Consider the following 23268-nt stretch of genomic DNA (forward strand, 5'->3'; position numbering starts at 1 on the left):
GTAGAATAAAACCAACAGAAATAAAACAAGATAAAATCACATATAATAATATAGAAGTTTACAAACTAAAAAATAACTAAAATGAAAAAAATCAACATAAATAAAATAAAATAAAATCATCTAAAAAGATCTAAATATTAAGTAAAATAAAAAAACAATTAAGTAAACATAAAATACGCTCAAATTAAATGAAATACACAATCTCAAAAAAAAATGAAATAAAAATAAACTTCAAAATTCCCTTCGGCTTCGAACCCACAACCTCTACATCCGTAGGGCAACGCGCTAACCACTATGCTGTGAAAGCCAAGCGCCATCGCTTGCCAAGTGTTGCATCGACAGTATTGATATCAATTTAACGCCATGTACAAATGCATATACGAAGATACACACATACATACATGCGCTCATTTGAAGTACACTCTAAAAAAACACTTGAAAACGTTTGAAAAAAAAACTAGAAGTTAGAATTTAACTATTAATTAGAGTATTAGTGCTTAGTTAATCCTATCAATTGGCAAAACAAACTTCTATAATGAAACCCAGGCATAATTAATTAGTAAAAAATAATGTATCGAAAAATATTTGTAACTTTTAAAGCATTTATGATAAGACTATATTTTCCATTATAACAACTTCTGCATATATTAAATAAATGAAAATCCACTTACCATATCAAACAGCAATTTCCATTTCTGCAACGAAAAAAAACCATAATATGTCAGTACAACAGTACTATGCATGTAAATATGTACATAAAGAGATTTTACAGGCAACTCTTAATTGAAAGCAACAATCGTCTGGTGTGAATGGCATTTCAGCTAATCGCTTCCAATAAAGTTTTGATTCAACTAATCGCTTTTAAAATTGCCTATAAAATCGCCTCATGTGAAAACCGTTTAAAAGCCATCTACATCACGCAGCAATTCCCTGCGCAGCTCCGCCTCATCAAAGTCCGAATTAAGCGAAGTGTGTTCTGTTTCATAGCCAGCATCATTTGTACATTGCTATATGAGAAAAATCACGAAGAAAATATAAACAAAAAATACATTGCAAAGTTTGCATTAACCACTCAAAAGCATTCGAAATACTCACATAACGTACTTGTGTGTGTGTATGTGATATGGAAGCAATTGATACCAGTGAGCCTGCTATCGTTGATATGTGTTCGATTTCAGCCAAAGTCTCCTGTTGACTACTGCCAGCATTGTTGGTGCTTTGTATATCGACGCCGCGCGAACTGCAACGATCGAAACCGCTCCACATGCCGCTACTACGCTACACTTTGGCTCGAAAGAAAATGCAATCGTAGATAACGCCGCTGCTTCTTAACCACACATTTACAATAAATCAACGAACAGCATAAAATGCTATCTAAAGTCCAAAAGCTCGACGGTTCTTTTATGCAACATAAGATTTATTTATTTATTAGCACTTCATTTCATCTTAGAAAAAAACTAGTTTTTTTATTTGCTCAAACTTACACACTTCTTGTTTGTCATAATATTTTTTCACAGTGTATAAACATCTCATGCTCAATGTTATGCCTAAAAATATGCAACGAATTGTGTGGGGGTGAATGAGGCAGCGAGGAAAATACGAAAATAGCACTAACGGCAGCTGAGGCGAGCGTGGCGTACCCTGTAGCGTGTTAGCGCGCCACATGCGAACGCGCAGGTTCGAGGCGCACTCAGCAGGGTAAAAATAGATTTCACTAAAAAATTAGCCTGTAGCTTTTATTAATTTAGTTTGCAATTTTTAATTTCCGCCCTCGAATGTTGAAATTTCACGTTGAAGTTTTCTCTTCATAGCTACTTCGTGAACATTTGTGGGGGGCAAGAGTAAAACAAGCCCGTTTAATCATAGGCTACTTCCGGCCATCAATGCCAGAGTCTATTTCATGCTCGGGAAATAAAATTTTATTGCTTCCGCTAATTTAACAGTTATTGAGGACGATGGCTAGTGCTTACATATTTAGTTATTCTTATACATACATACATATGTGTGTGTATGTAACACACCCCCAAAGCACAGAAAATTTGCAAAAAGTTTTCCTTTCCTAAAGAAAATGTTAGATATGAATTACGTCGATATTTGGTAGAAATTATTATTAGCTTGAATTTGATAGCAAACAAATTACATTACCCTGTCTATAGGCCATGGCGCCAATTACTGTGCTTTCATATTTCACCCTCTTGCTGTTTATCCAGTTTGCCCTTTAGTGATGAAAGCAATTTGTGAAATGACAACAAAAGTTTTTAAATGTGCCAACGGCACGAAAACACGTTTTTCTAAGAAAGTTGACTGACATATCCGCCGTTTTTAGTGCCAAAGGCTATCGATCTTTAGAACGGTATGTTTATACAAATAAATGCATATGGATGTACATATGTATGTATATGCACATTAGACCATACCACCTTACTAGAAATTTTTTTTACATATTTCCGGAATACATATTTCCGATTTCTCAGGGAGACAATTTTTTTGCTCGAAAGTGCATTGATATGAAATGCCCATTCTACCAGTTACCCACCAGATCATTTCAATTTCTACTCCACGAATTAAACAAATAGAAGTAAAATTAAGTAATTTTTTTTTAATTTTTCTTAGCAAAAGTTTAATGAATTTTGGCAAGCTTTAATATGTTGACACTAGGGTGATACGTTAGAACGATAAAGACTGGGATATGGTGTGTAAGTATTAGAACGGGGTGCTTCAGGTCAATAAACTTTTGAGCAAAAAGAATCATACTTTAAGATCCGACTGTAAATGCTAAAAATGTGAAAAAAAAATTCGATTTGCAAAAATACTTTTAACTCGGGGGTGTCAACGAACTTTTTTTTCGGCATGGTCTAATGTACATATCGCACACGTAGTTCAAAAGCGTATTATGTAATTAAAAATTCTCTATTTCTGATATTATGCACCGAACATTTTACCGACCGTTTATTTACCAACCAGCAAAAGCGGCACTACAGTTTTATTGTTTTTCACTAAAAAAATCTAAAGCAAATTATTCCTTGCCCACATGATTAAAATCTGTTTAGAAATTTTTTTGGCGTTTTCCAACCAATGGAGATTTAGAGTTAATATGCTTAGGAAGAACGTGTGCGACATTTTTTTTATATGCCTCTTTCTCTTCGTCATCTTCTTAAGCTTCTACTTCATCTTCACATTCATCTTCATCTTCATATCAATATTCATATCGATCTTGATATTCATCTTCATCTCCTATCTTCAAATTTATCTTAATCTTCAACTTCATCTTCTCCTTAATCTCAATCTTAATCTGTGTCTGTGTTTTTATATTTCTCTTTGTCGTTGCCTTTGACTGCGTCTTAGCCTTTGTCTTTGTTACTATCTATGTCGTTATCCTGATGAAAACGAAGCTGAAGGCGAATTGGTTGCAATTGACAATATATACAACATCCTCATCTTCATCTTTGCTCGTACTATGTTAACTGCGTTTTTTTATTACTGCACTGTTTTCCGTCTCCAGCTTCGTTTGTAACTTTATGGGCCTGCCACTTTCGAAAACTATAGTCATGTGTACAATATTAAGCTCAACAAGCAAAAAGTAATAATAAAACCGGACGCACGGTCCCCTTTCCCCACATCCGAGTGCTCCATCAAAACGCTCATAACTAGGCCACTTAAAAGGTACGATCACACTCACCAATATAAGAACCAAGGTACCTAACAAGAGAACGCCAAGGGCTAGATTTCACAAAAGTGAAAGAAGTCGGGAGGCAGTGCCCACCCGTTAAAGCCTTATCATCCTTGGGAAGTTGTTGCTTGCAACAGAGTACACTCTTCGAGATCGGCGTACCTCTCGCCATCAGGCCCCCTCGGATAGGAAATCCAAAGCAGGTTTTCCTTAAACTTCTGAAGGATATTCGACGAGCATAGTCAACAATTTCGGACTGCGACATCAGACCTTAAGGGAACGGCATGAGGTTTAACAGTTGGAGATTGGTGGAGGCGAAACCAAAGGTATCGCACAACATTGCAGGTAGAGTTGCTGCTGAACAAGAAAAGCACAACCATTCTAATGAAGGATAATAACCAAATTAAATATATCTACGGACAGAACGCGAGCTTTACAAAACCGACACCATAACTTTAGCTAACTTATTTAGCAACATTCGTCTAAACTAAACCAGGCGGCGACCATGAGATGGACGTTATTCAACTCAAATCTATTATCAGACAGAATACTTCATGTGTGGGAAGTACTCGTATTGTCTGGCGGTATGTGACGCCTAGTAGAAGCAATGTGTGTCAACAAAAGGAAAGCTAAAATAAACTAACTAACTAAAATAAATTTAACAAATTTTGGACGACCATTTCTTAAGCGCTTAGCTTTCTGGCAGGGTGAATATTCTCGCCATTATTAAAAGGTAATAGCTTCCAAGATTTTGTTTATTCCGGCACGAAAGTGTAACAAAAAGCTCCCTTGTCAACTTTCATGGTTAAAAGCTCTTTTGACAGCAAAGACTTGAGCATGTTCTAAATGAAGATGTATATCATTTTGCTCGCGCTGCTCCAACAATGGCCGAGTGAGCAAAGCAGGAGTCAATAGTAGAGTTTTTTATGATACCATATGTACATATGTACTGTACTGTATTATTGAAAGTCTCCTGAAGAGAACCAGAGTTTTCCGATCGAAAAATATTGATTTTCAAGAATTCTATACCATTTCTACGAAAAAATTCATTTTTTCCACATAAAAATACATGGAAAACTTTGAGCGCTTTGAGCGACCCCTAAATATTTTTTGATTTCAAAATAAAAAATAGGGGTATATTTTTTCGATATAGAACAATCCCAGGGGGTGAGGGCATTACAATTCCGACTTCGCTGTTTTTGGACCACCCTAATGTATATACATATGTAGAGCTGACCATAGGAGATGGGCCGTTATTGTTCTGCAGGTTGGGTTGGGTAAGGATTTTTTTCTTTTTAACTGAGTAGATACATATGTACGTTTATTAAGCATGATTCGGTAGTTCTATTGTCATCGTACGTTGCTTGCTTTCAGCCTGTAAAACCTTTCTTAGTTAATTTCTCTTAATTATATATGCAAAAGTTTTGCATGCAAAGCCTTGCGTTTAGCCCTTTAAAAAGCTTTTGAGTTTATTTCATTATCTTTCGTTTTGTTTTGTTCTGTGTTGTTCTCTCCCCTCCCGATGACAGTGCAAATGTTTATGAGCACTTCACTTGAGATAATCCACTTCTTTAGTTGATAAGTGGAAACATCTCCTTTCATTTTTCCACGACACTCAACACTTTCCAACACTTCAAGGAAACCACACAAAAAAGTTGCGGAAAATCAATACTTAAATGCGGAGAAACTCCTTTCAAAAGAACTACAAAATACGAGTACATAAAGCACGTTAATAACAGACGTGAAAACGTGACGGCATCAGTCACGAAAACATAAATGTATGAATGTACATATGTATGTAACGAAGTCGGGCTGTAACACGTTTTGTACCGTTATGTTGACAGAGCGTACAACGACCGCGACCGAAACAATATAAAGCCATTACATACGATGACGTGCAACTAGGGTCGTAAACCTTTAATTACCGGACCGGCGATGTCCACAAACGATTACGAGTTTGTATGTATTTAAGTGCTTAATAATAACAATGGCTCAGCAAAGTCGATAATGCAGTTTATGGATGAAGGAAGCGGACGAAAATTGCAATGTCGGCGTTTACTGTCCCACACACACTAACATACCAAATTGTATTTACACTCCTTTACAGCTAGCCGTGAAGATTATATGTATGTAGATTATCCAATGAAATGTTGAAACATTAGAGCGCAAAATAGCTTTGCGATAATCACTTTCCTTTATAAAAATACCACCCTCATTCAAAACTTTGGCTACATTTTTATTATCAATTCACACACACACACATACATAGTCAGTTTGTTTTCACCGTTAATTCGCACTTTTTTCGTTCACTTGCTATTTAGGATTTCCTTGTTTTCCTTTTTCGGCAAGCGAACACGGAACACGCGACCGGCAAAAGTTCAAAACGCGCGCACAGACAAAATATTTACAACTCTTGCAACACCCCCAAACGGGAAGACGACAAAATGATAACTAAATTCGTGTGGTGGCTGCAATACTGTGTGAGCCAGTAGCCGGTTTGTTTTGGTTCAAGTCAGAAAGAGTTTTTAGAGTGACCATACTTTTTTTCGTAGTTTCGTAAAACCAAATTGAAATACAAAAATATCACGCTGGCAGACAGATTTGGCCACTATGAACATCCTTTATGGACGCAAAGGGGAGGCCAAGCCCCGTTACTTTTATTATGCTAGAATGTCTGCAGGTCCGATATTTCCAATTTCATTTTTTTCACGAATTTGTTGAAAACGTGAAATCTCAAGTGCTTCAATTGCTTTGAGTGGGGACCTGAACATCAACAGAAAATGGCGAATCGATTTCTCCACCAACAAGTACTGTAGAGAGAACCTGTGATGATATCGGTAAAAACACTTTACTGCAGATTTGTTTAACTTCAATATGTAGTTCGTCGGTAAGATTTCTTAGATCTCGAAGTTTCTATATCCTGGGGCAAAAAATAAATCTCTTAATCATCTTTTTTTCCTTTTTAGCGACTGCATGCCGAGTATTGTCGCAACTTATTAGTAGCTCCAAAAATTACGCTTTCCATTTTTCGGTGAAAAATCCGGGACCGTGGGAACTTCATTTTGCACGACCGACAGGATTTTCTCCTGATTGTTTCAAATAAGTACTGAATTTTTGTACACAGTTTTTGTAGAGGACTTAAATTGGTTTCAGACCCATAGTTTCGCCTGACTGCACGATGTTATAAGTAATCTCGATATCATGTCCTTCAAAACGGGAAGCTGGCTGAGACCTTCGAAGTGCACAATGCTGTTCGACAAGGCTACTTACCCTTACCTCTTCTCTTCCTTTTTTGATTGGGGATATATTGGATACTGCTTTGAGGGCCCTCCTCGACTGTGCACTTTGCTAAAGCTAAAGCAACAGGCCTAAAGAGCACATAGAAAAAAACCAAAGTACTAAGTGTGCCAGCACAGGCTTGTGGTGTCGTGACAGCCTCTGACCAAACACTTAGGGCCGTTTGCTCAAAGCCTGGTTGACCCTAATCATCCGTCAAACATCGTTATCGACGTTTTCGACATCATGCATATAACACTGTGTCGATAGTGTTAACCAGAGTTTGTGAAAACGGCCCTTAATACTATGATGAACATACCTTGGGTGCGCGATTGCTCCTGGTAAAGTAAAGCCATAGCGGCTTTTGGTATGATGTAAAGGTTATGGCGAAACAACAAACTGAGTGCCAGTTTAAAGATCGGGCTTTTCAAGTCCAATGTGCTATCCGTACTGCTGTACGACTGCTCCACTCGAAGGAAAGTCACCATTGCAATAACTAGGCGCCTGCAAGTGTTCGTAAAACAATCTCAAATGAGGAGCTTCTCAGAAACGCTAACATGGAGTCCCTTGACATCTGGATCCGGAGACAGAAGTCAATGTGGATAGTTCACACCTTGTGCAAAGAAGACGGCATTATTGCACAGATGGCCATGGAAAGGAACGCCCAAATCGACAAAGGCAGTCCACCTGGCAGACCGCGTGAAACGTGGCGGAGAACAGTCGAGCGATAGGCGAAGCAGCTCGAAAGGAAATCAAAGCGATTGCCAGAAACTAATTGAGGTTACGTTAACTTTTGAATACCTCTGGTCACCCTAATCGTTTTGTTTTGGCCAATATTCATCGCTTTAAGGGTTGTTCTAGCTTTCGCAATAGTCACTTGAGAAACGGGGGTCTGTTGGACGCTATTACTTTTATACAGGGGTACTATCCACCCACCCTCACCACATACATACATACATATGTATGTACATAATTTCCAACGCGACAGACTGAAACGTGACTCGTAAAGTAAAGAAATATCATAAGCTGATAAAATTTGTAGCAAAGCGACATCGAATGTTGGTAGTTGATGTTTTTTCTCCACATATTTAAATCTATACACTTACATACATAAATATAAATGTTTTTTTTAGCAACATTGTTTTCATACTTGGCATGTTGTGGGGTTATTTACATCTTAAGTTTGCGTGTGCCGCGTACATTTTAACCACAATCAGATCTACAAACGTATGTAGTATATATGTATGTATGTATGCATTTATGTATGTAGATATAAGTATATACGTATGTACATATACGAGTATCCGGATGCACATGTGTATAAGACATTATAAAAATGTTTACATCTATATATGTCCCTGTTTTACCCCATGCACACATACATACGTATACATAAATATCTCATTTAGTCCTTATTCGCTTTGTGATGCTTGCATTGTAATTTAATGTTAATGGCTTTCTTAATGACGGAATTCCTTTGTTGAATAAGTTACAGTACCAGGTTGACCGAGCTTTGCTCGGAGTGCATATACTTTTACAAGTTTTAAAAATTTGGATAACTTTAAAAAAATATTTTCGAAAAAAAAAATAAAAATGATTTCAATATCAATATCTGTTAAGTAAATTTGTTACTCCAAAATTTAGGTGGCAACCTTATTCCGAAATCCACATTCCGTTTACACATAAAAAAATGCTGATTGAAAGTAACAAAATAAAAATTTTTATTACACAGGATAGTGGTAACCCTGATCGAAGATATTTTCGGACCAAAGTTCTCAACGATACCTTTCGTTTGATATCCATATTGCGATGTTTTAGATAAATTGAGTGGAATCGAAAATAAGTGGCAATCTTACACTATTATCCCAAGGAATAACATTGTGTATATAGGGAAAGCATTGTTTAAGAACCTTCTCTTGGTAGCCATGAATACTAATATTTTACCTTTTTTTCTTAACAAAAAACTTAAATAAATATGCGATTCAAAATAGGTGGCAACCCTGTTAAAAATATTTTTGAATTAGGGATCTAGGGAAAATACCATCCATTTGATACCCATATTATGATGTTTTAATTAATTTGTAACTAATTTCGAATAGGTGACACTTACATATATACGAGTCTTCTCGGAGATAGTACCTATTAAGATAATCTTAAATTCTAAATATTATCTCCGTACAAAATTTCAACAAAATCGTTAAATGTTTAATTTAAACGGGCATCTTTGAGTTACAAAGTTGTAGCTAATAGCTTGTATCCACCAAGTCTTAACTGCACTTTATGCCTATGGGAAAAGAGATTACAACTCGAAGAGCGTAATTGCTTATATTAAGTACAAACAAACGAAAGGAAAAAAGCAAAAATCAAGAATTAACCCTTGCCGATCATTGAGTATGTTAAAATTGTAGGAATTTACCTGAGCTCTTAACTGTGGTTAAGCTTTGGTGGAAATGGGCTATGAGACTAATTCCCAAAAAATTATGTCAAATTATTTTATTTGATACGAAAAAATTTACCTAATCTTATGAATAGCATAGCGAACTATCCACTTTTCAGAAAGGTGCGTATACAGTTAAAGCACTTGCTTTAAAAATGTACTTTGCCGGAATGGGTACTTAAACGATCGACTCCATAACATATCGTCACCTGAGTGGAAGATCGGTGTACCTCCGAGATATTCCGAATATCTTAGGAATGAACTGTAGTTTATCCGGATAAAGTCCTGCAGCTTATAGTACTCAAATTTTTAGTTTATTAGTTTTATTTTAACAACGACTAACTAAAAATAATATTTAAAAATTATATCGCCACCTAAAGGTGAAAAGGTGCCAAGTTCATTTTTTTTTTAAATTAAGATTTTGATGCAGAATGGCAGGTAAAACGAAACTATGTACATCGATTTTTCGTCTCTTCTGAACAATTTTAAAAAATGGACTTGGCACCTTTTTTCCTTAGGTGACGATATACATATGCTTTAACTGAATGAATAGAAAAAATCAAATGAAAGTTCTACCGGCAGCGGGACTCGAACCCACGACCTCACGACTCGTTAATCCCCATCACTGCCGTCTGTCAAGGCACAATTTTGACCAGATTTGTCCAAGCCCCATTTTCATACATATATGTACGTATGTATGTACTTCTGTGTTTTTTACAAACCTTTTCGAATGGAACTTATTGGAATTGCAAATAAACATTCTGAAGCCCTTCAGGAACAAAGTAATTGGACCTTACCAGTGTGGCTTCATATCTGGAGAATTCGTCATCGGTCAGATTTTCTCTGTCGACAAATCCTGTAGAAGACACTAGATAAGCCAAGTGATATACTCCATCTTTATGTCGTTTTTAAAGCAGTTTTTGATATCATGAAGAGAAGTTGCCTGTACGACGCTATGTCTAAATTTGTGATTTCCGAAAGACGAATATGGCTGTGTAGAGTGACCTTGGGTACAACATTCAGCTGCGTTCAAATGGGGATTTCAGATAATAATGACTACGACAGCTACGAGCTACGACAGCTTAGCGTTTTCCAGCTTAGGAAAAGAAGCGAAAGAGCTTGGTCTACCGGCGACAAAGTCGCAAAAAAGTCCTCGCGTTTTCAGTTTGGAGATCAAGCGAAAAATAACTCTTGCCAACAGGTGCTCTTGGGCTCTACCTTGGGCTCGGTAGGAAATTGAAAAGCAATGTCCTGTCTCGACGAATAAAAATTACGCTGTATAAATCCCTCGTCCTGTCCATCCTCTAATATTGCGCTGGAAAATTTACGATTTCGAACAAAGCTGAGAAGGCATTGGGGCTTTCCAGAGAACTGTTATACACAAGATCTAAGGGCGACGAGTACCGAAGAAGAAGAAATGACGAAGTGTGCTATTTTACGACAAGCACATAGTCAAGCGCCTAAAAATCCAACGATTTCGCTAGCTTGGGCATGTTGTACGTGCTGGAAGATAATCCTTCGACTCTGCACCCATGCATGGGGAACGAAAAAAAGGTGTTCTCGAATAAGTACAATGGAAGGACCAAGTGCAGAAGGACATGTCTGCACTAGGGATGTACCACCGGCGCAACCTTCCGAAGCTTGTAGCAGGTCTGCATATCGTGATACACGATTAGTAGTAAATACTCGTACATATGTCCTGAGCACTTCTACAGCTACAGTTTATACTTTTTTTTAGATAAAAGTCCTATCCTCACCACATGTTTTCCTGGAGATGTGTGCTCCGTGATAATTGCTTTAATTTTTAAAAGCTCCTAGGCTTTTTCACCTGCCGTCTGTTTTTGTATCAATACAAAGATCATTCCAATGTCGCCGTTTCAAATGTATTCTAATAGCCTCCCATTTTCACTGACTCTCTGATTAACATTGACGCTGCTCAGCCGAGTCAAAAGTCAGGAGGTGATCATCGTCTTAGAAACGGGACATGATTAGATTTTGCAGTTCTCTTCTAGCTATTTAAGTATTGATTTTGTGATACTTTGAAATCTTACTGACTTAGCAGTGGAAACTATAGTCCATCTTGGTCCCATCGGTGTAGAGAGAGATAGCTTCCTTATAGGTCACTTGCACTCTATGCTCCCCATATTTGTTCACCATTTGCATGCCTCTTATTTTCGGCTACTGGCCAATTGACGCACCCTCTACAGTTCTAACTAGTTTTCAAACATACAGTCCCAAAAAAATCGGTTTCCATTCAGCACTGTATGAGGAGCCAGATGAATATATTACTTTTCCAGTGGATGCACTGTGTGCAAAATATACCCACTTTTATTTAATTCAAATCGTAGAAAACCAGCAAGCTGAGCCGATTTTGAAAAATATTGACAAGTAAATTTCATAAATTTTCTCATTCGATAGATTTTCTCGAACTTGAATAACGTTTTTTAACTTTTTTTCAAAAAAAAAATTGTAACGTGCAAAAAATTTAAACTGCATTGGTTTGTATTGTAATTGGGAAATTTGTGTTAAAATCATACATATTTTACAAAAACTGAAAAAATAAAAAGCTTAAGCAATTAAAAGACTCGCTGAACCAGCTGAGAATCATAGGCCAACGGCGACGACGGATGCTGAGGTCCAATCGGCGATCAAAGGAATAACAGCGTATAAAAATGAGCAAAACTACGAAAAGCACACATAATCAAAGCAACCAGAATAACGACGATAAGGAAGCTGGACAATATGACGAGATGTCGGACGAATTGACGGTTTCCAGCTCGGACACAGATGTTGTGCAAACGCGAAAATCACGCAAACTTCAGGTGAGGACATTCATTGCCCCATTGTGTGCTATGCATGTATTTTGGTTCAATGTTAATTTTTTTTCGTAATTCTGATCTTTCTGTTCACAGCCAACAGATGCCGCAGATCATGGGGAGGGTGGCATGTTCGACCGAGGTGGTCGGCGACGGCGCCGCAGCGGTAGACGAAGTGGTAGTCGACGCAGACGTTCACGTTCACGTTCTCGCAGACGTCGCCGCCGCTAGATGCATTTTATTCCTGGCAGTTTACTTTTTTATTTTTTGGATAAATTTCGTGTGAAGAAAATTTGCATTTTTTCTGGTTGACCACTCATGGTGCGTTTTACAAAATTTTGTATGCCTTCATGTAAATTTATTTGTGTGAAAATAAATTGCGAGTGATATTTTGCGTATGTATGCGTATGTGTTCCATTTTTAATTGCGGTGATGACAATTTTTTTTTTTTTGGTTAGGGTGCATCGGATTCTGCCGATTCACTGAGGCATATTCTTGTTTTCATTCGAATCGAAAATCGTGAAATTTTCCTATCACTTTGTATACAAAAAATTCAAATTTTCGATTCGTACGAAAACAAGGATACACCTCACTGTAATGTTGCAGAAATTGCGCAAGAAAATGATTTTTTGGATTTCATTTGCTAGTGATGAGCAAAATTATGTTGCTCGAGCGCGTGATGTAGGCAGAGTCGCCTAAATTTTCTCTTAAAACGTGATCCTCTTTCATAAAAGGTAACAGACTGTGTTCGGAAATGCATCAAACTAAATCATCAGGAAGCCAATTCCTGTTCTGTGAAAACGTAAAGTGAAAACATTTTTCATCACTTCACACAAGGCCTTGACTTCACATATGTAAAAATACGATTCACAAAGTTTTGTGGCTGTGAAAAAGAAAAGTTTTCCCTTTTTCTCAAAACCATCATCTTTGGATAAAGAATTGTCTTAAATTCACAATAATTTACCAAATAATTACTTGCCAGCTGTTAATGGAATAGCCTTTAATGATCGGCATCAGTGGCCTCTTAGTGCTGTAGGGGAGCTAAATATTGGAAAGGGATGAGATGTTTCGCCCAAAATTTTCTACTGGCGCTACGAAACCGTAGTCAAACCTATTATATTTTATGGAGCCCTAGTCTGGTGATACTCACTTGAGAAGTCTACATTAGCTAAGCAGTTGGATCGCGTACAACGGGCTGTCTAATTGGTATTAGTGGGACATTATAGAGCACCCGCAGCCCTGCCCCCCTTCCCCCACAACCATGGTACTTAACGTAATGTTGAACATACTGTTGGTCGACATTGCAAGCAAAACTGCCGCAGCGCGAACACCTATTAGAATCAGAGAATCCAAGTGGTTGACCGACTTAAGGACTAGACACTCTAAAGTTCTGGAGGTCTTCGATTTCAGCCCCGATCGCACGGGTTACTGCGCAACCGAAATTGCTGCTAGGAGCTTCTTCTCTGCCTATTTTCCCTCAGGGGAGGATTGGCCCGGGTGGAAGTACTATAGATGGGAAGCCGTGAACCTATTCACGGATAAATCGAAATTTGTTCGGCAGGGTTGAGGGAGGGGTCCTCTGTCGTATGTAGCTTTCCATCAGTGCTAAGTTCAGACTTCCGGACTGCTGCAGTGTATTTCAGGCAGAACTGGCTGCTAACTATTAAGAAGGCGGTGGATGGGTGAATTACCTCGACACTACCTTCATAGGTGCCCAGCGTTCGCAAGGCTAAGGTTGAAAACCACAGCCCCGCTGAGCTCTGGAGCATTGAGATTAGCCGAATTCGTAATTACATAATCGGCACGAGAATGTGGCATCGAAATAGGACAATCTCACAATTGTCTAAGCTAGTCCCTTACTTCTGGACCTAACCTATCCACTTATTTCGGCATCCATCTTTTTATTACATGGAAAATACGTTGCCCTTCCCTCTTCAGCTCCCGGTTATCCGAATAATCGTTATAATTTTCGATTCTAGATGTTTTCACCGATTTTAGTTTATTTCGATTATGTTTGAGCTATATTTGTTTGCATGAGTGAGTAATATCCCTGCAGGAAAAGCTACTAGTTTTTGAATCAGATTACAACCAGTTTGCTTTGCAGCTCACCTAGTTCCTCTTTACGTATAATTTTTTCACAAAGAATTTTTTTCTTTAATTAAAATTTATTAGTCTTTTTTTGCAAATGAATTAAAATTTATAACTGTATTTTTAATTTATATATATTTCACAATGACTTCAATTTTTTATTTTTTTTTGAAAATGTTCAACACTTCCGAGCGCACGTCGTACCGCAATCTCCGAACCTGTGATTTTAGAAAAAAGAAATGTTAATGCCGTTAACCGCATAATCGAAAGTCGTTCGAAATCGGCTCTTGTTCCTCGTCCAGTCCTAAATCTCTTAGGAAATCAACTGGTTATTTGCTGACATCGAATGCATGCGCTTTGGCTCCGGTCTTAATGACCCGTCTTTTCGACCATCGAAATCAGGGAGTTACTCAAAGTTTGAGCTGCATTGTTAGCGAAACTGCATGAATCATTAGGCCAGATTCCGAGTTGGTGTATTTGCGTTTAGGGCCGTTTTCCCCCAACTATGATTAACATTATTCCGCAGTTAAACATCGTTTCCGACGTTTCCGTTACGTTGCCCCTAAGGGCCGGTTGTACAATGTCTGATTAGCACTAATCGGAGGTAGAAGCTCCGGTTAAATACAGCGACTGCTTTATCGATCACATTTTATATGCATAATGTCGAAAACGTCAATAATGATGTTTAACCGGCAAGTAGTGATAACCAGACATTGAACAACCGGCCCTTAATCTATAATGACCTGCTAAGATACCGATTAGATTTCTTAATTTGTTCTTCTGTTGGTTAATAATCTTGTCATATATCGAGCCTTAACCGCCCAAAAAGACGTAAGCGTGATGCAAAACTGTATCTACATAGGTGATTTAGAAACATTTCCGCATCAAAAAGAAAATTTTGAAAAAAATGTCGCTTATGTCTTTGTGGCGGTTGGAGCTCGATATTTTCTTATTGTTCCTCTCAATAGCTTCTTCGTCTGGCACTGCCCAGGGACTTGGTTTCACTGCTGTTCTCTCCTACTACGTAAGCGCTTTCTGATAGTGTGTGGTCCTATTACAAAGAAGGGTCCCACTCCTATTCGTATTGCTTCCGCAGCCTTCCTTTATGTCTTCTTGTTTTTGTTGTTATTGTAACAGCATAAAAACCCCCCAAGCAGTTCTGGGGAATGTAGCTGAAAATCCTGGGTCAGATATATGTACATTTGTAATTTTTGTTGATAAGTACGAGTGGACATTTCAAGATGCTGAAATTTGTATGTTTATTAATTTACTGTTACACTTCTAGGAAAAAATCCCACCTTACAAATGTATTTAGAATTTCAGTTATTAGAATTGAGTGGTCTGTGGAGGTACTCTAGGTCAAAATGATCTCAGAAGAATATTTAGTACTTGAAAATATATTTTCAGGGATATATCACATTTTGAAATTGTATAACCCCAAACTTCTCTCTAAGTCAGCTGGCAAAAAGTCCGAGGAGTAATTGCAAACATACATATTTTCGCGACCCAGTCTAAGGCAGATAAATACATACATATGTATGTACATATGTACATACAGTGGCGGTCAAAAATGGATGAATGGTGTGGCTAAAAAATCGCATTGATTTTTATTTTATTTTTATTTTTTTTGTTGACGGCGTTTTGCACCTTTTGCCATATAAATATGAATTTTTTGTGGAAGAATATGCGCAAGACCGTTTGCGAAACAAATAAAAAAAGTCAACGCCAGTTTTCCTAAATTTCGCTATTTATAGGAAAAAAACCGCAAAAGCCGTCAGCAAAAAAAAAATTATTAAAAATCAATGCGATTTTATAGCCGCTCAAAACTTGCACTTATTTTACTAGGATTTTATAAGCTTTTTAACTGCATACCCAAAAAATGTCTAAAGACTTTGGTGAAAGAGCTCGAAATTTAGATAAAAATTTTTGGAATTTTTTCAACTTCTGTATGAAGTTTGAAAGTGTGGATTATATAGTTTTTGTTAAAGCAGGAACCATATTTTTATAAAAAAAAAATATAGCTTGAAAAACATTGTAAATATTAAAAACAAAAGAGCATTCATCCATTTTTTCCCGCCACTGTGTATACATATATAGCAGACTCAAAGGAATTTAGAGCTCCGGTATAGGAACCCCATAGTAAGAGAACGCAAGTATCGTTCCCACGACAGTCGGGTCTACGTAACCGGAACGACCCAGATTTATATTTGGCCAAGGACTTTCACTCCAGCAACACTCACCAAAAACTCTTTGGGGAACTTGTATGCTGCTACAACAACAACAACAACAACAGAACGCAAGTATTATTCATCCGCCGTTAGCCCTGACGAGCGCAATGGCCATGAACCGTTTCGATTCCTTCTCCGACGAACATCTGTAAAAATTATTCTCCTACCTTAACCCTGGCAACTAAGTGAGTGATAGTAGCACTAAAAGTTTCTCAAATACAACTACTGCATAAATTAAACAAATAAGAATAAGAAACAAGTCAAATGCCATGCGTACAACTACAACGAATGCTTTATGCTGAATATTTACATTATGATTGACATGGAAATAAGCAGAACAACTACATTTAATATGCGTTTCATACTTGATTATACATTGTATGTTATATTCTCGTTTGCAAATATGCCATAAACTGGTATGAAATAAAATTTGTTTACATGACCTATTATGTAATGAATGAGAAATGTATGAATACATATACTATACATATATTAGAGTTATTTATTAAGCTAAGAACGCTACCTAAGGTAGTTAATTTTCCGGTTTTATTATTTTTATTTATTTTTTATTTTTTTTTGCATTTCTTTCAGTGAGTAGTTAATCTCATGGGGTTTATAATGAAAAAATCTCGCCACCAAGCAAATTTGTTGTTCCTGTATGTTACTGATCTTTGCAATTATGAGTCATTAAAGATTTTTTTTTTCAAATTTGTTATCAAATAGCTTAATTCGAGCAAACATATTAATTTATATACATTGCAGTGAACTATTCAGATAATAAAATCGTTTCTGTAAATCGATAATACACTGCCAACGCTGTTCATTTACTGTTGTATTTTCTTTCCTCGTTTTATTAGTAAGCTTAACCCTTGCTTTTCTTATCGCGACTTCTTTCTTACGTTAGAAATTTTACATTATTTAATAATTATGTAATTGTATCGTTTTTATGTATGTATGTATATAATTTAAATAAACAATAAATCTTTAAAAATAAACATTTCTTAAGAGGAAGCAGAGAACAAATTCATTGCTATTATGTGGGTGTGTGTGTTTGTATGCTCATTTGATTACTTAAACTCATCCTGCTTGTCTCGTTGCGAGTGCCATTTCGGATATTTGCGCATATGTACATATGTAATTCATCGTTGCTTTTACTCGCCTATTTATTGGTTTTCCTACTATTACCAATCGCATTTGGCATGTATTTAACACAAGTATGCTGCGGTGTTATATGCTCTGTCCGGATTTTTTTTTTAGCCATCTAGCAACCAATTTGGCCAATGTGTACACTTTTCGATAACTTTGCGCGCAATCAATTTTATATCCTCGTATGGTCTTGGATGTTCAATCAATTCAGTCAAGATTTCAATACCATGCTCTTGCTTCACCAGTTGACAATATTTTTCTGGATAGACCTGGAGTTAAATAAATGAAGGAAAAAATGTTGGTGAGAACCGAAAAAAATAAGTGTAAAAATTATACGAAATTTTTACGCAGCTTAAGGGTGAAAACTTCAATCAAGTATTAGATACTTTATTTTTTTGTAAATTAAAACACACCTGAGTCAAATTGGCTAAAGCCCAAACAGCCCAATGTTGGCATTGTGGTGTTTCATAACAGCGTACTAGCCCCAAAATCGGCTCGAAACTACGATAGTTAATATTCCGTTCACTTTTGATATCCCAGCGTTTGATAGCTTCCACCATGCGTATGAGTACGCTATCACGTGTGGGAGATTCAATTGTCCACGCGCCAGGTCCGTCTGATGCGATGTGTGCCAGCACGCCCGCAGCATTGTAGCTTACCTATTGAAAAGTAATACATAAATAAAGCACATAGGTACGCAGTGTGCACAACTGACCTCAATTCCATCACTTGATGAATCTAATAGCTTGGCAAAAACTTCAATGAATTCTTGTGTCATAAGTTTTGGTCGTAGCCATTTTACTTCGGCAACATTACCTAAAAGGCCCATCATATTTCGCAGTAGTTCCTCACGATCAGGGAAAGTCTGTAGAGTAAAGCATATGAAGTTAGAGGGGCTGGAATGTGAGACTGCATATTGTCAGTACTAAGCTTTGTAGAGCAAGTACAGACGTCTGGGAAATAACAATGCAAACATAATTTAAAAAATACTCGTAAATACTCACACGCAAGCATTTTAAGAAAAACTCCATTCCGCGGCCCTCCAAAAATCTTTTACAATTGATTGCAGTCTCATCAGTTACATTCCACATTGTTGACCATGCCACTTCCATGACATCATCAAATACCGAACGAGTTAATCGATCCTTAATTAAACTTAACATTGTCTGTATAAAGTATGAGAAGAATTGTATTCTTATTTACTCTCTATTCACAGCAGCGGTTAGAACTTTTACTCACACTAACAACTCCCAGTTCACCTAAAAACAGCTTTTGCTTGCCATCCACTTGGCACGCCAATGTGTTTAGCAAATATATTGCTATCCTCTGCACAAAGCCTTCTTGCTCCGTCTTTGAGACACCATGCAATAAAACTTTGATAAGACGTTCGTACTCAAACAACTGCAAAAGGAAACACAAAAATTTATGGAATTTCCCCAGGCAATTCATATGCGGACAAAACTTACCACGTCGTTTGGCATTTGGAACTGTGTTAACGTTAGATAACCATTTCGTAGCATCGTATCATCAGTAAGATGTGTTTCCATTCCATTTAGCAGTGTACGAATAATATGATTTCGCAATGGTGTTCCGAATTTTGAGCGATCACGACCTTTTACTATGTAGAAGAGCGTGGCACTGCAATTTAAAATGTATAATATAAATACATACATATATGCATGCTATTAGTTTTACTTTTAACTCAAATATATACATATATATATATATATTTTTACTGAAAGTGGTGGTAATGTAACAGCGCGACACCAAATTAGTACTTAGCTTTACTTGCACTGAGCTGAAACCGAGGGAGTCTACTGTCTGCTTTAAAGAATCCTTTTGACTTTTCTTAATACAAATCCAAAAGGATTTTTTAAGGAAGAATATGTTATACGTCAGCTATAACGCTGCTATAAAAATAATAAATCGAGTATATAGAAATTGTTGTCATGTATCGTTGGCCCCTATTATTCCGTTTTAGTAAAGTTTTGTGGACCTTTAGGCCTGGCAAATCCACTATAGAGTAGGTATTTGCAATACGTCAAATCTTGGAAAAGACCCACGAGAATAGGATCGACACACACCATCTATTTGTCGATTTCAAAGCCGCTTTCGACAGCACGAATTCCGCGCTGCCGGAATTTGAGCAATACCATCAGCTCTGTTAGAATTCGGAAGGACCTCTGCGAACCGTTTTATTTCGTGTGATTTCTTTAATCTGATGTTGGAGAAGATAATAAGAGCCGCAGAACAGCACCGCTCAGGCACAATACTTTACAAAGCATACAATTGCTGGCGTATGCCGACGACATCGATATTATCGGTAATCGGTGTTTGTTCTGCCTTCTCGGGATTGGCAAGCGAATGGGTCTGGAGGTGAACGACACAACACAACAGTCAGAGCATACGCGTCTTGGCTCACACGTCCCTGTTGACAGTTACAAGTTTGAAAAAGTAGACGACGTCGTTCATTTGGGAACCAGCACTAACACTAATAATAATGTCAGCCTTGAAGTCCACTATTGCCAACAAGCGCTACTTCGCCAACAAGTACTACTTTAGACTGAGTAGGCAATTGAGAAGTTAAGTCCTCTCTCCTCGTACAAAGATCACACTCTATAAGCCTTTGCTGGTGTATGGCGCGGAGGCATGGACAATGAAAACATCTGATGAAGCGACTCTTGGAGTTTTCGAAAGATTCTGCGAAAGATTTACGGACCTTTACGCGTTGGCGATGGCGAACACCGCAGACGATTTAACGATGAGCTGTATGAGCTGTACATACGATATAGACATAGAGCAGCGAATTAAAATTCAGCGGCGCAGCTGGCTTGGCCATGTCGTTCGAATGGACAGAAACCCGGCCAAAATCGCTTAAGCGGTTACAGCGCCAATAAAGAAGAAGAAGAATGTTTTGTGCACCCAGTTTTTGGTAATGCTTTCTTACTATCTTACGTCTTTACTTTACCTTCCAGAAATTTGCATGTGTTTAAATTTCAGATGTCTATCCATAGCTGTGAGCACAGCATCCAACGCAAGATGTATGTCCTTACAAATTTCGAAGCGGAAAAGGTGGTACAAGTCATTCAAAACCTGTTTAAAATGACGAACAAGGTTAATATAAACTTCTAAACCACGGTGTTTTCAAATTTTAAAGTTAAAAATTACCCTCGTTAAAAGCATCGGTCTGTCATAGTAATATCGCGCAGCTGTCAGAATCTGGTGTTCGTTGGCATCACCCGCGATCTAACATAGTCATACAAAAAATGTGTATGCAAGTTGCAGTGTATAAGTATGTATTTTACAACAAGTTTCCTCACCTCAATCGCAGGTATATCATGCCGCTTGCAAGCTGAATGCGCCGTATGATAGAGTCCCAAAAACTGTAATGGTCGCTGTATGCGTGATTCTAATCCTGGTATGTCGGTGCGTAATTTAAAATTTGATTCTTTCGTTGCCACACCATTACCCGCCAAATTCGTACCTGATATATCCAAGTGTGTTAGTTCACGTAAATTGTTCATTAACATTTCCAGTGTTTGATCGGGCAGATCGTAAGTGCCATGCCCATTTCCAGAGTTACTAATCGAAATATCCAAAGTACGCAGACGGCGGAGCATACAAATTGCTTGGAGTTGATTAGCAATCGGCCATACATTAAACAATATAAGTGTATGTAATAGCGGCAGAGTTGCTAAGACTTCCAAGCTAAAGTTAGCTAGCATGCATGATGTCAAGTCGAGATGAGTTAGTTCGAGTAGCGAATTGAGCAGCAAGCCATTATGCAATACGACTCCATTCAAAACCAATCGGCGTAGATGCGGGCAATTAAATTGAAAATCAACAGGCTCCTTCTCATTGGGCTCAGAGTTTTGCAACATGTGCGCATTGATGCCGAGCTCCAGTGAACGTAATCCCTCGCCGTACATAGTTAGCAAGTGCGCAGATTGGACAGTTATTTGATTACAATACCATATGGTAAGTGAATACAACTTGTGACGCATAAGCAGCTCCAAACCTGTGAGTAGAAAGCATATCATTAGTTAACTGTCATGAAAGCATTGGATTTGGTACTACAAGTATGCAGTAAATAGTCGTGGAGTGGCAAGTTTTGCCTATACTTGTTTTATATACATAGATAGAAAGGAGGGCAGTTGCAAAAAATTTAGAACACGAAATCAAACTGCATTCATTGTTACATTTCACATTAGAAAGTGGTTTATGTTGAGATTTGAATAAGCATGTGCATATAAATATGTATGTATGCATGTTTGTAGAAGATAAGAGCAAGTTTTGTAAATGAAAAACTAGTTTTTCATAAGAATTTCATTATTATTAGAAGGTCGTTGACGTTCAATTCAAACTCATTTCCAACATAATCAATTAATCAATTAAGTACAACCGCTATCTAAAGTATTTGCATATTCACATACACATTTGTAAGTATGAATTTTTACATCTATACTCTCAAGCAGATTTCGATGTGATAAATTTCCAAACTCGTTAGAATATTGTCCATCAATTCCCACGTATCATTTTTCATAATTTTCTTTTATATGCAATAAAAATCTAATTTATTAAATACATACATACATATTACATTGTTATGCTTTTTACCTTCATTGGATACCGAACTATTCCGCAAGTGAACTATTTTCAATGATGTCCGTGCTGCATGCTCAAAAAGATTTATCACATCATCACTCAACTGACGCCGAAAGCGTTGATAAGCTTCCAATAGTCGATCGCAAATATCGTTTGGAAGAACGATGCCATCATTTAGATGACGTATGCTGCCGCCCATACAATCTTCTTCATAGCTTATAACATCCAAATTCTCGCATATGTATTTATAGATGATATCTTGTAGGGTCATTGGATCCTCATCAAGATAGCCATTTGCCTTTAAGCGTACTTTGCCACTCATTTCAAGGCGTGGCGTATATACCGCTGATGACGTCACTAGGATTTATTTTATGTTTTTGCTTAATATGTAGATGTGTGAATAAGGATCTGAAAGGGGAGAAAGTTATATTAAACAAAACGGGACGTTTTGTGTGTACATTATGCATGTAATGTCTTTTTACATAAAGCACATATATTTCACAAGTTTTCGTATTATATTTCATATTTTCTTTGTACTTAATTGGCAGTACATTTCTTGAAATTGATTTTGGTAAAGCATTTCATTCGCAGTATGTCCGGATGGGTGAAACAATCTCATATTATTCATAAGAGAATTCCAATACATAGCTCTGCTGCATACATATTATCAAACACATTTTCAGGCCTTGCTTACCGACTCCTTCACACCCCCTCTTCAAGCACCTTTATTCTGTTGTAGGTACTTTTGGTAAAATCGCTTATTGCAAAGATAACAAAATCGATGAGGATTTCTTGTGTATCACTATAAGGATAAACCAAAATCCTTCACTGTACTTTTTACAGCTTCCGTGGTTCAGTAATATTTTTTTTGCCAATATTTTTTTTTTTACATTCGTCGATTTTCCATACTTTCGCAGCTGATTTAATGCATCATATTTCCATAATATTAGAAAACTGTGCTTGGTTTTAAGTTTTTGTTAAATAGTTAGCACTCTTTTTTCT

At 37.3% G+C, this 23268-nt stretch overlaps 3 protein-coding genes across 4 annotated transcripts in view; 1 reads left to right on the forward strand and 2 right to left on the reverse strand.

Moving 5' to 3' along the window:
- LOC118747341 (protein rhomboid) overlaps positions 1-1727 on the reverse strand; it is a 75046-nt gene extending 73319 nt beyond the window's left edge. The window contains exons 1-3 of the mRNA XM_036481386.1: positions 1096-1727; positions 915-1007; positions 672-695 (exon numbers count right to left, since the gene is read on the reverse strand). Coding sequence (XP_036337279.1) covers positions 672-695; positions 915-1007; positions 1096-1266 — 288 coding nt within the window. The 5' untranslated portion in view covers positions 1267-1727. The remainder of the gene's footprint in view (positions 1-671; positions 696-914; positions 1008-1095) is intronic.
- Positions 1728-11856: 10129 nt separating this feature from the next.
- On the forward strand, positions 11857-12573 carry LOC118747012 (sperm protamine P1-type-like). Its single transcript, XM_036481006.1, has 2 exons — positions 11857-12205; positions 12296-12573. Exons 1-2 carry the CDS (start codon positions 12056-12058, stop codon positions 12428-12430), a joined length of 285 nt encoding a protein of 94 aa, XP_036336899.1. The 5' UTR covers positions 11857-12055; the 3' UTR covers positions 12431-12573.
- A 4207-nt stretch (positions 12574-16780) lies between these two features.
- The window catches only part of LOC118747342 (protein zer-1 homolog), a 12483-nt gene continuing 5995 nt past the window's right edge, over positions 16781-23268 (reverse strand). The window contains exons 1-10 of one of the 2 annotated variants that reach the window (XM_036481387.1): positions 22279-22588; positions 20982-21679; positions 20830-20907; positions 20630-20754; positions 19128-19299; positions 18901-19062; positions 18666-18827; positions 18377-18526; positions 18075-18320; positions 17769-17930 (exon numbers count right to left, since the gene is read on the reverse strand). In XM_036481387.1, the coding sequence (XP_036337280.1) occupies positions 17769-17930; positions 18075-18320; positions 18377-18526; positions 18666-18827; positions 18901-19062; positions 19128-19299; positions 20630-20754; positions 20830-20907; positions 20982-21679; positions 22279-22588 (2265 nt within the window). Of the gene's footprint in view, positions 17931-18074; positions 18321-18376; positions 18527-18665; positions 18828-18900; positions 19063-19127; positions 19300-20629; positions 20755-20829; positions 20908-20981; positions 21680-22278; positions 22589-23268 lie in introns of those variants that run through there. The other variant, XM_036481388.1, reaches the window with a different exon arrangement.

Source organism: Rhagoletis pomonella, unplaced genomic scaffold (genome assembly GCF_013731165.1).
Source record: "Rhagoletis pomonella isolate Grant_MI unplaced genomic scaffold, Rhpom_1.0 Rhpom_scaffold_00011, whole genome shotgun sequence".
In the NCBI taxonomy this organism is placed as follows: domain Eukaryota; kingdom Metazoa; phylum Arthropoda; class Insecta; order Diptera; family Tephritidae; genus Rhagoletis; species Rhagoletis pomonella.